The sequence below is a fragment of the Labrus mixtus genome, chromosome 22, assembly GCF_963584025.1.
Source record: "Labrus mixtus chromosome 22, fLabMix1.1, whole genome shotgun sequence".
NCBI classification, from domain to species: Eukaryota; Metazoa; Chordata; class Actinopteri; order Labriformes; family Labridae; genus Labrus; species Labrus mixtus.
In genome coordinates, this window is record NC_083633.1 from 8,190,533 (window position 1) to 8,207,632 (window position 17,100).

General features: G+C 45.1%; 1 protein-coding gene across 2 annotated transcripts in view; it reads left to right on the forward strand.

Annotated features, from left to right (window-relative positions):
* Positions 1-17,100, forward strand: part of tmtc1 (transmembrane O-mannosyltransferase targeting cadherins 1) — an 88,252-nt gene extending 71,152 nt beyond the window's left edge. For both annotated transcript variants that reach the window (XM_061029217.1, XM_061029216.1), the window contains 9 exons: positions 2,926-3,069; positions 5,084-5,192; positions 5,415-5,517; positions 6,020-6,155; positions 6,366-6,510; positions 6,755-6,892; positions 9,263-9,385; positions 14,276-14,353; positions 15,338-17,100. In XM_061029217.1, coding sequence (XP_060885200.1) covers positions 2,926-3,069; positions 5,084-5,192; positions 5,415-5,517; positions 6,020-6,155; positions 6,366-6,510; positions 6,755-6,892; positions 9,263-9,385; positions 14,276-14,353; positions 15,338-15,463 — 1,102 coding nt within the window. In that variant the 3' untranslated portion in view covers positions 15,464-17,100. The remainder of the gene's footprint in view (positions 1-2,925; positions 3,070-5,083; positions 5,193-5,414; positions 5,518-6,019; positions 6,156-6,365; positions 6,511-6,754; positions 6,893-9,262; positions 9,386-14,275; positions 14,354-15,337) is intronic.

The following is a 17,100-nucleotide window of genomic DNA, read 5'->3' on the forward strand; positions in this document are numbered from 1 at the left end:
GCGATTTTTTATTTTTTTTGCAAAAGCTACAGAACCTCTAATGAACGATTTTCTAAACTTAAGCTGTTTTCACACATGCAGTCCTGAAAATATCTGGATTTCTGGAGGACTGCTCCTGGTCAACGTTTGGGTAGTTTTGGCAAACCGAGGATCTCACGTTTGTTCTCATACTGCACCAATTCAGTACGAACTACGAGTATAGTAGGCGGTTTTAGCTCATGTTCACTTACGTGTGAGGGGATCCTGAGTGCTCGAAGACATAAACTCTGATCTGCACGAGACATATGTTAAGAGTATGTTAAAAATATCGAGTGATGCAGATTCATTCTTAAAGATTTATCGTGTGGGACACTTGATCTTGTTGTCTTCATCACATTCTATAAAGCAGAACGTTTCCCGTGTCCTTGACCTCTGTGGACCTTTACAGTGTGATAAAAATAGGTCTGATACATTCACAGCATAATGGATCTCCAGGAAGCCAAGGTGACTGCATGTCGGACTACATTTTTATTGCATGTGACCTTTTAAGAAGACATGCTCCACTTGCTGGCTTTTCCTCCGACACACCCTCTCCTGCAGGCTCTTAGACTGTGAGCTGTTTATTTATAGAGCGCGGCTCCAGTGGGGGATCAAACCTTTAGAAGTACGACAGCATCAGAGACACTAAGACACCCTCAGCTGCAAAGCAACAGCTGGATTGTAGTTTCTACCATCAACAAACCTGTCATTAATATTCCATCAGATTCATGTGGTTACTGGTTATAAAGAACACGGTCCACACACGTTAAGGAGCATGTTCTTGTTAGAGCTCAGACTCTCTGCGCTCCGCTCATCCATCACACACTCGGGCTGCAGTAATCCAAAGAGGGTCCATTACTCGTTCCTGTCACTGGAGAGATGTTTCACCCCCATCCTTCTCTGCCTTTTGTTGGATCGAGCAGCTTGATTTTAGTATAGAATAATAATAATAATAATGATAATACGGTGGCGGTCAGGGACGTCGGGTGGTAGTAGTGTCAGATCACCTCGCTGAAGGTTGGTGGAGCTCCTCTGCTGCTGGTCCAAAGCAGCAGGCCGTCCCCACCAACAATCCCGAGGAACCTGCAAGACCTGAGCGCTCAGGAGCGACCATGCAAAAAGAGAAAACACTTGAGAAATATTAATGATTTAAAAAGTCGACTGTTTTCAAGAAGTGGTCTCTCTATGTAGGGAATAAGTCCCGGTGTTTCCACAGCTGCTTTCTGTTTCTGCCTCTAAAACCACCAAACACGTCAAGAGAGTTACCACGGAAACACTGAGGAGCGTCTGTCACCACGATGGTCTCTAACTATTAAAGTGTGTTTGAACCGCACGCCGGTCGTGATGGAGAGCAGCAGTAAATGTCAGCGGAGAGGCGGCTGGCTGCAGCTTTTCACACTCTCCCTGCTGATTTATTTGCTCCATTTTGCGCTGCGGATAATCCTCATCACTGTGACCCGCCACTTAGTCCAATCAGGAGCACGCTCCGGTACGTTTCCCTCTGGAAGTGCGCGGCCGTTATCGCTCCTTCAGATGAATGCATCGTGACGGATGTTCAGCTGGTCGGCAGCAGGCGACTTCACGATGTTTCCTCACAGCTGGACGCGTCAATGAGCAAATATTTACCAACAGTGTCACTGCGTCTACTTAGTGGTGAAGAAATGGCGATGTTGTGTACTTATAGGACGCCCTAAAACGGCAAAAAAAACAACTTATTGAGGGATTCATTCTTCAGGTTAAAGTGAGAAGTATTTTGTTTTGTACAAATATCTACTAAGACTCTTTTATCTTCAGCTAACTTTGGGCCGGACTCCTGATTTGGTGGGTCTATCTCGCCATATTTTCCCGTGGTGTGACTGCAGGGACGGCGCCAGGATTCTTTTTTCTCCCGGCGCTGAGGGGGATCAGGTGCTATGGGGGCTAGTCAGATTTTTGATGGGGCCGGTGTAGCGCCGAGCTTGGGTGTGAGTTGTGTTTAGAGCAGAGTTGTGAAAATGTTCGATTCAACCTCTGTTATCTTAGTGATCCAAAAAGGTACAGAAACACCGTCTGTCGTGAGAGAAAGAGAGCGCTGTTGAAATTGCACGAATACGTCCTCAGCATACAGGACAGGACAGGTATTGCAGCGATGCGATGTGCAGGAGTTTCCACACTCAGAGGACAGCTGAGCACACTTCTGTGGATTTACCCAAACTGCGTTAGACGACTGGGAAGCGAGCTGCATTTCATTCATTCATTCATTTTCACTTCACCTCCAGCCCGGGCTCTTAACATGTACAGAAGAACACGTTCACACAGTCCTGACTCACTTTATAGTTTTTTCTTTTGTCCAGTGAAAAGAAGTTTATGAAACTCCAATTATTTTCCTGCCCGACATCCACCATGTTTGTGTCCTCTAAAGTCCCGTCTGACAGCGAGAGATTTAGTGAGATTTCCAGAGTTCAGAGTCAGGACTCTGGTTGTTGCTGAATGAATCTGTGAGTGTGTGCTGTGCTCTCGTTGTTCTTCAAACTATAGGAATAGATTCATTATCATCAATAAATTCATTCTTTTTCCTCGTGTGGGCTCGCTCTCATTTTCACCATCTGTTAAGATTTTCTAAATCTTTCAGTGTGGGCCAGGCTTTTATCAGTTGGTCCTAACTGGTACCAAAGATGGCTGCCTTTGAGTTTTTGCTTTGCATGTGCACAACCCAAACATAATTTTCTTTCATATCTTTTATGCTTTTTTTTTTTATTTGCGGGGAACTGTAGGGTTTTCTTCACTGTAGGTTTAGCGTTTTTTATTTCTGCAACAGGACACATGTTCCTTCAGGATGTAAAACCTACTTTGAGATCAACCGAAGTCATTCTAAACTCTCTCTCTCTCTCTCTCTCTCCTGTCTCTTCTCCCTCGCCCTCCTCTCAGGTTGTACCCCCGTCATGCCAGCGCCATGAACAATCTCGGGACTCTGACTCGCAGCCCCGAGGAGGCGGAGCGTTACTACAGGAAAGCTCTGGACACCAACCCTCAGCATAACCGAGCGCTGTTTAACCTGGGAAACCTCCTCAAGTAAGACACACACACACACACACACACACACACACACACACACACACAAGCTGATCCTTGTACCTTTGGGCAAGGCACTTACTCACCGCTGCATCATCAGAGGCGTATGAATGTGTGTGTACTTTACATAGCAGCCTCTACCATCAGTATGTGAATATGTGTGAATGTGTAGAAAGGCGCCATAAAAGCTCGAGAGCATTTACCATTTGAAGAAAACTCTCTCTGATCTACTCTATAACACCCTCTCTACACACACCTGACACGTTGTCACAAACTGCCTGTCAGCCTCCACTTTCTAAAAATTGTGCCTGATTCACTGAGAATGGATTCACAAAGCATACAGCGCTAATGAGATTCAGGGGGAAAAAAAAAACTTGCCAATAACGTCAGCGTAAATATGAGCTGCAGCAATGTTTGACTCCACAGCTTCTGCAGAGGAACTTAAAGGGTGGATGCAAAATACAGCAGCATAGAAACTGAGTCTGCTGCGGTACAGATGGCCTAGTGGTTAGGTCGCGTCCCATTTGCGGAGGCTGTGGTCTTCCAGGAAAGGGGCCCAGGTTTGGGTCTGACTTTCCTGCATATCGTTCCCTGCTCTCTCTCTCTCCCTGGTTTCTTACTCTATCCTGCATCCTGTAAATTTAAAGGCTACAAGACATAAAGAAATCTTATTTAAAAAAAAAAAAGAGATTGTGTCTGCCATGTTTTGCATTGTCCCGCGAGGTGCATGACATTCTCAGTTTCTCAGCCGGCGCTCAGAGTCACTTTGACCCTCTGGTGGTTTTGTGAATTAGACGGCGTCTTTTTTTATTCATGTGCACGCCGTTAGCGGGCGCAAAAGCTGCACAATCCTTTCGTGCATCATGCCCTCTGTAGTCTCAGCCTGGTCTATTTTTATGCTGTGAAAATAAATATCCTGGCATCATGTATGTTTATTTGTGGTTAAACTTTAGTGATTCCCGCCTAGCTTTCAGTCCAGAAACCGTTATTAAACTTGCACTATTGATGCAGAACCTTGACGTGTCTCTTTGGACAGACAGAATTGAGAGATATGTCGAAACACCGCCTCCGTATGGAAATGATTGGTCAGCTGATGTAGAGGCATCAGTCAGAGGCTGGAGGCTCTGAACGAGAATCATTTTTCACGCCGGCTAAATGAAAGCGGTCGGCTCGGCCTGAGTCCTGACACCGGAGCCGTGCTCTGAACCGCTCTCTTTACAGCTCTGGGTGCTTCCTTTGTTTGTTTTGTGGTCAAACAGGATTGACTACCCCCAGATCTAATAGAAAATGACATCAATAATAGAAGCTGATGTGAAGCCTGTTATTATTGCTCAGGTCCATTACGGCCCGTGTGTCATCAGCGGAGCTGTGAGAACCAACTGAGCCATCGATCGTCTGCTGCAAGTCAACACCAGCGCTGTGTTTACGTCTCTATTTGTTCTGAGGACATGAGCAAATTGAAAACAAATGAAATGAAACTCTACAAGAAAGAACGATACGGCTGCTGACGACAGGACGAGAGTTCTGCAGCTGGATTAAAAATCCATTGAGCCACATGACCATGCATGCTACTAACACGCTAAATGACGCTGCTTAGTGACATTGAAGCCTTCAGCATCTGGCCGTTACTGTACGAGTTTCCTGTCACCAGAAGTGACCATATTTGGATGACAGAGTCAGAGTGTATGTCTGCAGGCTGCAGGAGTTTGCATATTATCTTTGACTCTAAGTAGGACCATGATTGGCTGCATGGGTAGTGCAGTGGTGAACACTTGCCCCACAGTAAGATTGTTTGAATCCCCTAGTGGACTAGACAGGGGCCTTCTCTGTGCAGTTGGCATGTCTGTTTCTCCCCCCCCCCCCCCCCCCGTGCATGCTGGGTTTCCTCAGGGTACTCCGGCTTACTCCCTCAGGCCAAACTATGTCTGTTGTGGGTTAACCGTTGACTCTGATTTATAGGTGTCAGTGTGAGTTTGAGTGGTTGAATTCACATGTGATATTTTGTGTGTTTCAGGTCTCAGGGGAAGGAGAAAGAGGCTGAGACTCTGCTGAGGGACTCGATACGCTTCGGTCCTCATTTTGCGGATGCTTACTCCAGTCTGGCCTCTCTTTACGCTGAGCAGGTGAAACATCCAGAAAAAACACACAAAGGACTCTCCCTTTTACACACACACACACACACACACACACACACACACGTAGGGCATTTTACTCTTCGTGCCTGTAGGCAGTTTTTCAGTCTACTACTATACTTTCTCTGTATATCGTTGATCTCTGCAGCTCACAGGAGGATGTCTGACAGTTTGTCTCATGTTCTCTCTCCGTTTCCTCCTCATCTCCTCCAGAAACGTTTCGCTGAAGCCAACGAGGTGTATCTAAAAGGTATCGAGAACTGTCCCGACAGCTCCGACCTGCACAACAACTACGGCGTGTTTCTGGTGGATACGGGTGAGTTAGCAGCTCTCTTGCGCCCCCCTGTGGCTGATGGGTGAACGCTTTGACACCAAAGTTTTCTTTTTGCATGGACAGTTCAGATTGACAAACTTTTACTGTAATGACTGGATATGAAGTCATGACAGCCCCATGGTTAAATGACCGCTGTGAGATACTGCAAAGGGTTAATTCTGGAGGATAACCCACAAAACAATTTCTATTTTCATGAATTTAAACAGAAGCCTTTAGATTGTTTTTCTTCTTTGCAGGCAGCTGATTTCATTTCATTTTTCTTTTTCTTAACGAAGTCAAAGCCTGAAGCGACCGGTTGAAAACTTCTCATACATCCTTTTTCTAACCTTTTATTGACTCTGCCTCTCTCCCTCACCTGCACGTGTTTCCTGTCTCCTTCCTCTTAATATTCCTTTTTTTGATTCCTCCTCCACTTTTTCTTTGTTTCCTTCCCTCTTCTGTCCCTCCTTATTTAATTTCCTTTACTTTCTCTCTCGTCCTCCAGGAGACGGCGAGCTAGCAGCCGCTCACTACCAGCACGCCGTGAGACTCAAACCTGCGCACTACGTTGCCATGGTGAACCTGGGCCGCCTGCTCAGATCGTCCAATGAGAACAAAGAAGCTGAGTCTTGGTACAAAAGGTGAGCGATGGACAGAGGAAGGTGATGTGGTGGTCCTGCAGGTACGCTGCTGTAGCAAACAAAACATCTTGTTTTTATTGTCACTCTCTACTGGATGCCACAAAGAACATGTGAATATACACCTGGAGTTTAGCACTGTGCAACGTCTAAAATAAACTTTATTCAAAGAGTGCAATCATCGAACAGCACGTTTGTGACGTCTGTGTGCAGGGCGCTGCAGGTGACGAGGAAAGTTGACATCCTGACTCCGCTCGGAGCTCTGTACTACAACACGGGCCGCTACGAGGAGGCCCTGCAGGTGTACAGAGAGGCCGCCACCCTGCAGCCCAACAGTGCCGACATCTGGCTTGCTCTGGTCAGCACACAAACACACACACACACACACACACACACACACACAGTCACAAACACACACAGTCACAAACACACACACTCTAAATCATTGCATGATGGGACATCTGGGTGGTTTTGGGAGAGCTGCCACATACTGGATATTCACCAAATCAACATATGTCAGCGCTAGAAAGCCAAACCCTGGAAAGCTCACACTCACACACACACTCACTGACACTCACACACTCTGTATTTTTCTGCTCCAGGCTCAGGTTTTAGCCATGGCGGGTCGTACCAAAGAGGCAGAGAAGATGACGCAGGACATCATATCGAGAGAAGGCAGCTGTATCGAATGTTACCGCCTCCTGTCTGCGATCTACAGCAAGAGAGGCAACTACACAGAGGTGCGTGTGTGTGTGTGTGTGTTTCGCCAATGCAGAAATGCCCTAAAAATTGCAGTTCCCCAAGTCTCCACTAGAGGCTGTCTCCTGCAGTGAGTCAGTCCCCATAGAGCCTCATGTTTAAATGTCCTACGTCATCTGTTTACTTTATATTAAGGCTTAAAGTGATGTATAATTAGGGGGGGCGTGGCCCTGGGTAATCTTCGCAAATGAACCCAATTTGTATGATTTTTTGAAGCGTTAATGCAGCCGACAGAAGTAAAAAGCTAACGTTATGCTATAGCGAACTACACCACGGTAATCAGCGGTTTTGACAAGCTGAGCTTACTTTCCAAAATCCAATGCAAAAATATCAAAATCAAATTCTCAATAGACCCCATGGCGATGCCACTTCTGGGTTGGCCTACAAAAATATGTCATTTGGTTTGTTTTCTATTCATCCCTCCACCTGAGACACTAAAAGGATTTTACCTACCCTTCAACCCACTCCTCTTAAACGTCCTACCCTTGTTTCACACCTTTCTCTCCACCCTACACGTGGTCCTCCCTAACTTATTCCCTTCTTACCCTTAAACTCCATTAAACTGATCCCACCTTCTTCAACATTAATCAGCTCTCCTTCTTCCCCTATCTGATCATTTCTTACCACATTTTTATCTGAATGTACATCTCTATCCTGCTCGTTTCTCTCTATTCCTTTTTTAGTGCCTTCTCTCTCTCTCTCTCTCTCTCTCTCTCTCACTCTTTCTTCACTCTCTCTCTCGTCCTGTTTCTATGTGTGTGTGACTGTGTGTGCATCTCATGGCCTTGGAGTGTCAGGTAAGAAAACACACACTATGTTCAGACATTCACACTCAGGAGTGATAAACTCTCAGCAGGAAACTGCTCCCACAGTTACCGTGGAAACAAATCACCTCCACTGTACACCAGACCTGCAGCGATTTGCTGGCTGCTGCTGCTCAGCCTCCCACTCTTATCTCTCACCACCATCACTTCTGCCCGTCCCTCCGCCTTTTTCCTTTTCTTTCTGACCCAGCTGTCTTTGCTTTAAAAGGGAAATCAGAGTGATCTATCGTGATTGCTTCAGCTGGCATCTGTTGAATGCGGCGGCCCTTAGGTGCTTAGGCTTGGCAACAGCTGAAACAACGCAGCGGCATATTCAGGAACGCTGACATTCAAATGACACCAACGAGCTTCAAAAGTCACAAACTACTGCAAAAACCCGACACAACTGCAAGTTCAGCCTTTTCAACAGAAGTACATACTCCAGGCCTGAAGGGGGCGCTCTGTCGGACACTTTTTGAAGCAACCAGTGATTAAAGATCAAAGTGCGTCCACTAAAAGTTTTAGTTTTTGTCCCTTTGTGACGACATTACACAAAGTATCTCTACAGAGATCAACCTTTTTGTTCATGTAAAACCAGAAACAACTGGCAGCTTCATGAAATACTCGGCGCACGAGAGGATGCGGAGCTCGTCCAGGAGCTGCAGCTCGCTCTTTATCGAACACGTCAAACGTTTCTGCTGCTGTTTTAAACACACCTGGTAGGCCCAGACTGTTGGCAATTCTTTGCAAACTAGAGCTCTCTCTCTCTCTCCGATGTCCAGGTAGATTTTTTAGACTAGAGCTCAGGGAAGTGAGACACCGTTTGTTGTAATCCGAGCTCCTCTACTATTGGACGCGCCGGGTTGTTCATTTTTTGCGGCGTGCACGGAAGACAAGCGCGACCTCGCACTGCGTTCAGCTCAGCACAGCGCAGATACGCTCTAGCGCCGCCCAACTCATAGACTTTAAATGGGTTTGAGAGCAGCTCGCAGTGCCAACAGCGCTCTATATTAAGGCCATCTAGGCTCACAACCGGGATACTCAAGTTCATGTAAATGCACTCAGTGTTGATATCAAGCTTCATTTTGAAATAATAATATAAATCACCTAGCTTCAGTGTTTTTGGCGGGTACTGTTGAAGAAGTCAGGGAAAACGTTTCGACCTTTTCATTTCCTTTAAAGGAGCTCCACTACCTCCGCTGGGTCACACTCAGAGATCAGAAGTTAAACATCAGTATTTCTCCTCGGTCAGGGGGTCTCATGTTTCTGGGAGGAGGGCACGGTTGAAGGAGTCTCTTCTAAAACCCGCCCCTCTCTCTCCTCTCTCTGTCTGTGTGTCTGCAGCTCTTTTTCTCAGAGACATGAAAACATTTTCTTTCTCTTCATCTCCGTCAGCCTTCTTTCAGTTCTCCTCCTCCATCCCTCCCTCTCCCACCCCACAGAGGCCTTCATGGTTCAAAGTAGCAGCGGGAGAAGGGGGGGGGATGTTTGATTATATATATGTGTGTGTGTGTGTAAGTGTGTAATGATTGTGTGTGTCTGTGCCAGGCTCTGGACGCTCTGGACCGGGCCCTGCAGCAGAATCCCAGTGATCTGACAGTGAGAGCCGAGCTTTATTTCTCCAAAGGAAACCAGCTGAGAGAGATGAACCAGCTGGACCGAGCCTTCGAGGTACCAATATCTCTCTCCCCGCTCCCCCTCTCTCTCACTCCCTCCCACTTTGTCTCTCTCTCTCTCTCTCTCTCCCACTGAGCCACAGCCGTACCTAAAAATAACAGTCAAAACGTTGTTGTATGTGAAAAGCGATTTATTTCACAGACGTCTTTGCGGTTTCTCAAAAATCCACGTACAACTGAGCTGTTCCGTACAAATCGCTCTGGATATTTGTGGGATTAGCCGACAACGTGAACAGGAGGCAATTACTCAGAAAAATCCATTTGAAACCTTCGATTCTTTTTTTTCTGTCTTGATAACTGCTCCAGCCGTCAGCTTTGTTACGGGATGTCATTACTGCACAATAAGTGTCCACTCAAAGTTGTCGTTTTTTTGTCCCTGACAGGCTCACGTTGTTACTCTAAATGTGTGACATCATTCCAGAGAGGATTCCTGCAGAGAGAGACCCTGATGATGATGATGATGATGATGATTTTGTGTTTCACCAGAAGCTGCTGTTTCTTCACCTCCGTCAAAGCCACCAGAGTTCACTGACAAACAGTTATTTTACCTCGTGTGCACTCAGGAGTTACTGTACTTCCGCAGCTTGCATCTATCATTGATTGAGTTTCACAGATTATGTGTCGAACCTGGATTTACCAGTTCAAACACAACAAACAAACAAATGAGCAGAGGCAGTGTTAGACCAGCACCCAGAGGGAACCTATGCAATAGAAGGCTTACCGTGCCTACATTACTAAAACACTGCCACAACATCCTGTGCATGTGTAAATATGTATGTGTGGACAAGTGTAGGCACTGAATTCAATTCCCTTGTCTGCTGCAAACTGTTTTACATTCTGTACGACTTGTAAATCACAGCCACCCCGGAGTCCAAGGGAAACTTCCCCGAGGTATAAAGTATATCTAATCTTAACTCCTGTGTCCTGTCAAGTGAAATCTCTGTTTTTGTCAGTGGAGTCTGGTGGCTTCGTAGTTGTTTGATTTGATTTTGCATACTTTAGTAATCGCTGAGGAGAAATTCTGGTTTCACGCTCTGTTATTGTGAGACAAGCTTCTCACTCACGAGGCTCCGATACACACACATGCACAAACACGACCTGTGGACATGCACTAGTGGAGAGTCGTCAGTGAGAGGCTGCATCACATCACAGGCTGCATTGGGGGATTGGTGCTTCGCTCAAGGTCACTTGGTCATACTCAGGCACCTGGCACCTCTCCAGCACAGCAGACCAACTTCCATACATTAGTCCACACCGGGACTTGAACTTGAACCGGCCACCCTCTGGTTCCCAACCACCAAGTCCCTGCAGACTGAGCGACTAGTGGGTGATGTAAAGGCCGTCTCTGCTTCAAAAATAAGAACATGATCACAACAACAAAAAGCTCTCTCTCTCTCTGCAGGGATCCTCTCTGTGATGTCGTCAGACTCTTAGAATAACAATGTGAGCCTGACAGTTTTTAAATTAAGCTCTTTCTGAAGACCACAGGGAGCAGGTTTCTCAGCTATATAAAGAAGTCGGGAGAAATTCCAAAACCATGCTCTTTGTAAAAAAAAAAAAAGGGGACAGGAGCCTGGTTTAAAAATACCTGGTGTGCTCATCAAGCTGCTATATTTAAGGTAGAGTTGAATAACCCGGATTATTTGATCCATTCACGAACCTGACACAAATTTAGAACCGCATATGACTTTCTACCACAGTGTCAGGGCTCACATTCACAGCCGAAAGGTGTTTGTAAATGCAGATGAAAGTTTAAATTAAGAGCACACTGCTCTGACCGTATCAGAAACATGTCCGGCTCATTACTGCGATCCCTTCAGTTCTCTCCTCATCCTGCTTTCTTTCACTTTCCCTTTCAAACACGCTCTCAATGACTTGTCTGAGGACCCCATGACCTCGATTTAATCTACGGGGAAAGTTCCTGGAAGGAAGCTTTGATTGACTTCCTGAGAGGCGAAAAATCAAACAGACCAGAGAGAGTGGAAACGAGACTTGAGGGGGCGTAGGGCGCCATCTGAGGTCACTGCAGCTTTAAAAAGAGAGCGCCGTGTTTGTGCAGGGAAGCGGCTTTATTAGCTGATACAGATAACGCTGTGTTTCTCCTTTTCTATTATCTCTGAGGGAGAAACGTAAACACATGCAGCGGCGTTTGAAGTGCCTTTAAAGCGGTTTATTTTCGGACTTTTCGGTCTGTTTTTCATCTCCTGAGTGTCGGAGCAGAAAGTGTACAGATTCAAACCTCCTGCCCTAATCCCTGTAGATACGGAGCTAAATAAATAAGAGGCTTTTTAACACAGCAGACTGTTTCCATTACTGTTTATTCATCCTGTTGTTGCTCCTCGGCTTTATTCACAGAAGTGTGATGAAGAGAAAGGGAGCCATTTTGGTTCATCAGAGTATTTTGATTTTAGAGTGACGCTGATGTGAATGTGTTGTTTAAATCAGATCAGTGAGAGAAGAGGAGATAAACTCCTGAGACTGAAAAAAGGTTTTTAATAATATGTTTATGTTTTACTTAAAGGTCCAATCAGATGTCTAGTGAGTGAAATGATAAAGTGACCTCACTATCTGATCAGACATTAAGGAAACATGCTATGTTGAAAGCTCTGACATGTTAATGAGTAATGTCCAAAACAAACACTAGTTTGACTAGCAAGATGGTATTTTTAACTATTAGTTAGTTGGTAAATATTTTAAGAATCACTTGTTAACTCATAAGGTTAAAAACCAGTAAACCATTTTGGCCTACCTAGATAACTAGTGAAGATTTTCAACATGACTAATTAACTAGTGACGGTAACTCCAAAACGCCCTTACTAGTGCTACAAGAGGATATTGTGTCTCTTACTAGTTAACTCATAAATATATAATTTTTTCTGTCTACTACCTAGCTAGTAAGGCTTTCAGTTTTAAACTAGTAAACTAGTACACATATGGTAATATGGTAGTTGGCTGAAATTATATTCCAAAGGGCCACATTATTGAAAAATGTCGAGAACAACTGATCAGGCACATTCGGTTTTTAAAGTTAAATTCAGTTCTTTAAAGGTCCAATCAGTGAGATGTGTAGAGAGTGAAATGATAAAGTGACCTCACTATATGATCAGACATTAAGGAAACATGCTATGTTGAAGTGCTGGCTTCTCTGACAACAATGCAGCAGCCAGTATGTCCTCCTTCTAACTTTAGATTCTGCTCCTGAATGCTCTGGATTTGTTTGGACCAGACAAGGTAGGCGGTTTTAAGGCGACCCCCACACGGCCGTTTTGGACGCCCCTCGTTTTGTCAGATATGAGAGCAGTTATCAGGTCAAACCAACAGGTGTTGCAGTGATGGAAGCGGGCAAGAGAAGTGGTTCAGATAGAAGTGATTGTACCCGACCTAAAAAGCCTCTGCATGTTTCTAATAAGCTCCACGAGCAGAAATGTGCTCAAACTAGGATCAATATTGGAGATGCTTTTGAAAAATGGAGAGAGGTTAGAACACAGAAAGGTTTACAGACCGATGCAGAGCTGGATAAACACTGAAGCTTCAGTGTCCACCACATGGTGACCTGCGTGAGCATCGACTCTAGAGAGGAGGGGGCGGGGGGGAGACACGTGGTGCACGTTCTGAACACTGAGTGAACGGACTCAGAGTTGAATGAAGAAACGGAAATCAGCTGTTCTGGAACCGGAAACCCGGAGAATCCCACCTGAGAATAAATCAGCTCAAAGTTAGACTGAGAGATTGTTCAACATTTTTTTTTTTTTTTAAACGAGCCACAGGAAGTCTTCAGATTTTGACCTGACAAAGCAGGAAATCCTCACACATGTTACAGCAGTATATATTTGAAGGCCATCCTGCACAGTGTTGATGTTCCTTGTCGTGGTTAACGACATTTTGAGCTATTCGAATTCAAAAGATAGTTTCTGTTTTTGCACAGCTCCCAACATTACACTTGTATGTCTTTATGAAAATCTACAGTGAACCTTAGCATAAACACAGCTGCAGTAAGTTAATACCATGAATAATAAGTAAATGTGAAAAGAGTCTTCAGGAGGGATTTAAAACCTGTGCAGAGTGAGAGTCACACGAGCGATTCAGAGGAGGGAGCATGTCGACTGTAAACACGCCTCGAGACTGACTCAGAGTCAACAAACTAGCAGAAAACACTGCTCACCTGTGGGCACGACAACCTGTTTACACAGATGTTCAGATAACAGCTGAGTTCAACCTGAAGCAACATTTTAAAATATTATTTACGCCTGTTTTCTGCTTGTAAATTCAGGGAACGTGTGTTTGGCTCTGAGCGCTGCCACATGAGAGTAACCTACATCAAATATTGTCCTTGAACGCCTCGTGTGCAGACACAGACGGAGAAAAGGAGAAGCTGCTGCTCTGCTCATGTGCTGCTGTTTTACAGTCATGACCTTGAAACAGCAGGAGTCATTGTTCTTTATCTCAATGAGGACAAAAAAAAACTGCTTTAAAATGTAGAATGTCCTTTTTTAAATGTTTAGTGTAACAGGAAGTCATCAGAGAGAAGCTTGAAGAATAATTTAATGTATAAGAGTGATTTTCATGCATAAGGGAGCAATCACACTAGGCAAAGTTGTCCCATACCGTGCTTAAGAACGATTGCTTGTTGTTTCTTGTAGCCAGTGAAATTCTCTAAACATGGATCTGCTGCTTCTATCAATACGTCAGGGTGATTTCTTCATGCACACACTCAGGAGAGGGATTTAAAGTACGAGTTGTAGAGTCCTTGTACTCGACTGAGAGACTGACAGTCGACTGACAGTCGACTGAGGCTCTGACGAACGAATCGTCGAGTACTCGTCTATATGGGGTCACCCCTACTTTATACTGACTGCTATGTTGTTGTTGTTTTTTCTCTTTGCAGAGCTACAAGCTGGCTGTGGAGCTCAAACCCGACCAATCCCAGGCCTGGATGAACATGGGAGGGATTCAGCACATTAAGGTAGAAAATGTAAAATTCACGTTTAAAGGCTTTATATGCGATTTTTCACACTTAAATATAATAGAAATCAAGTATATCCTCTGAAAATAACTCTGTGAGTCATGACTGTCTACAATGGGTGTAACACCCGAGTCCCACTGTCTGTGATGTTTTCAGAGTTTTTTTTCTGTTTGTTGACATCGCCGGCCCGACGGCTGACTCCTCCCCTCGAGTATAAAAGTTGTTTAATTGAGGGACTAGAGAAAAGAAGAATAACATACTGTACACACACTTAACTGTGTTTCTAGATCACGCTCATTTCAGGTAAATTTACATTGCAGTGTGAAGATACCAGCATAATAAAGATTGCTAGCATTAGCATGCTAACCCACAATGCACCGCGAGTTGTTTTGGTTTCATGCTGGTGCTCAAGGGCAACATCTGCTGGATCAAAAAAATTAAAGACAAAAGTTTGTTGCTGTGCTGAGAAAAGCGAGAGAAAATGTTTGATTTTGTTTGATCTAATCTGAGATCCAGTCACCTACAAAAAAGGTATAACCCCTGGATCTATACAACTGTTTTTTTATACTGCTGTGTTGTGCGTTACAGTCGAGCTTTTTCTGTGATGTTTTCTTGATTCTGTTGGTTCCTATATGATTGTCCTAACAGCCTGTGAGCAGTGTTGTGTGACTCAGAGTGATGCAACACCACAGGTCAGACTTGAACCCACCTTCATTGGAGGACGAAAGCCTGCTGCTACCGCTATCTGCACCCCAACTAATGAGTTTACTCTGGTGTTTGGCGAGCGAGGGTGGGGAAGTTAAATTGTTTGAGTATTTACGTGACAGCCATGTGTGGGTTGTGAAGTACTGAACATGTTTGACCGGGGTGTACGAGTGAGGAGCGTTTTATTCCCTTGAAAGGAAGATCAATGGGGTTAAAAAAAACGTTCATGTCACAGGGCTGTCGTATATGATGTGTGTATCGTTGTGTTTGTGTCTGCAGGGAGACTATGCAGCAGCCAGGATGTACTACCAGCGCGCCCTTCTTCTGAGCCCTGGGTCCAAACTCCTGAAAGAAAACCTGGCCAAGCTGGACCGGCTGGAGAGGAAACTGACAGTGGGGGCGTAGACGACCACCACTATCCACCAGACGATGCACCCTCCTGGGCAGGAAATCATGGGAGCAGGGCACCTCCCGACCCGGCCCCTCTGGAGCCTAAAGACCAGCCACCAGGCTGCTGGACGAGACGTACCTGGTTACTATGACGACCTGCCTGTTAGCGCAGTGGGGATTGTAGAGAGGTGGGGTCAAAGAGACTGGTCCGGCCACAGAAGCCTTTCCGGGTCGAGCAGAAGGAAGCGGCTGGTCGAGGACCACCGGGACGCCCGTCTGCGTCAGCTTTACTTCAACATGCACATCTGCGTCAGACAGCTGTGACCTGATGACTTATTATTTACTGTTCCTGTGAAGTTATTTACTTTAAGGCACTTATTATTCTGTCCTCTGCTCTGCCTAACAGAATTATTCATGTATTTATATTAGTGCAGTGAGAGTTTGTGGAAAATGTTGTTAATATGAAGGGAAGGAGCTTCGAGGTTCATTCAGGAACTATGACATTTAAATTAACACGCCATCCCACGCCACACAACCAATCCATTAAAGGAGATCTATTATCCTCACTTCCTCCCTTAATGATGTCAGTCTGGGACACCTGTTGTGAGATATGTAGCTCAAAAACCTCCTGATTTATCAGATACTGGCGTCAGTAAAACCCCTCATTTTAGCCTCTGCCTGAAACGCTTCATTTTAGCTACTGTCTCTTTAAGACCCGCCTCCCCACACGCCCACTCTCCTCTGATTGGCCAGCTCTATTTGCAGTCACAGGGACACTTGAGTTCAGCTTTGCTCTGATACGTCGGCACCAGGTCTCACCAAGTTCTCGTAACGTCTCGTTCAGAGAGGCAGGAAACCACGTCCGGGGTTTACGCCAACACCGTAACATGATATGTATGAATTTAAATATGGATCAGCTGAATAGATCTCCTTTAATGTTTTATCTCAAAGGAGCGTTTTCAACAAACTGATACCAAACTTTCTCTCGATGTAATTGTTTTTACCTTTAACCGACCACAGCAACGAAATGAAGGAACGCTAGGCTACGTAGCTAGTTCCAACATCCAAATCCTGATATTCCTGCAACGTCACGATACACACATAATGAGCTTGAGTTCGTTTGTCCTACGATGTGGCAATGGACGTAGTTGAACAATATATTGTGCAGCCCTAGCACTTTTAAGCAATATGCCTCAAACCTGCCCCATATTAGACTGAAACACTTGTAAGTGGTCCTTGGAGTTTAGACTATTGTGCTGCACATGAAGGGAATAGCCCGACATTTTAATTCCACTCAGTATATCAGAGAGAAAAACAAAAAGCAAACACCGGGACAGTTACCACATTAGAAGTAGAATATGCTTCACAAGAGCTTCTTTCTCCTTGGAGATAAACTGTTCATCTGACCTCCATTTTCAACCACAGAAGAAGAGGCGAGCCGCGTGCAGGTTTATTAAGCTCCGTGTGAGGACCTGAAGCTTCTGTCGTCCTTTAACCCTCTGAAGATTGCTGTTCGGTTGCTCGTTGTGATTTTGTTGATGGCCGTTTTGATTGTGATCGAGTTTTGTTGTGGAATGACTCTGGGATGAAAATGAAGTGACCCGTGCGATGACTGCATCGCACCAAGAAAATAAAGTATATGTTTTATTAAA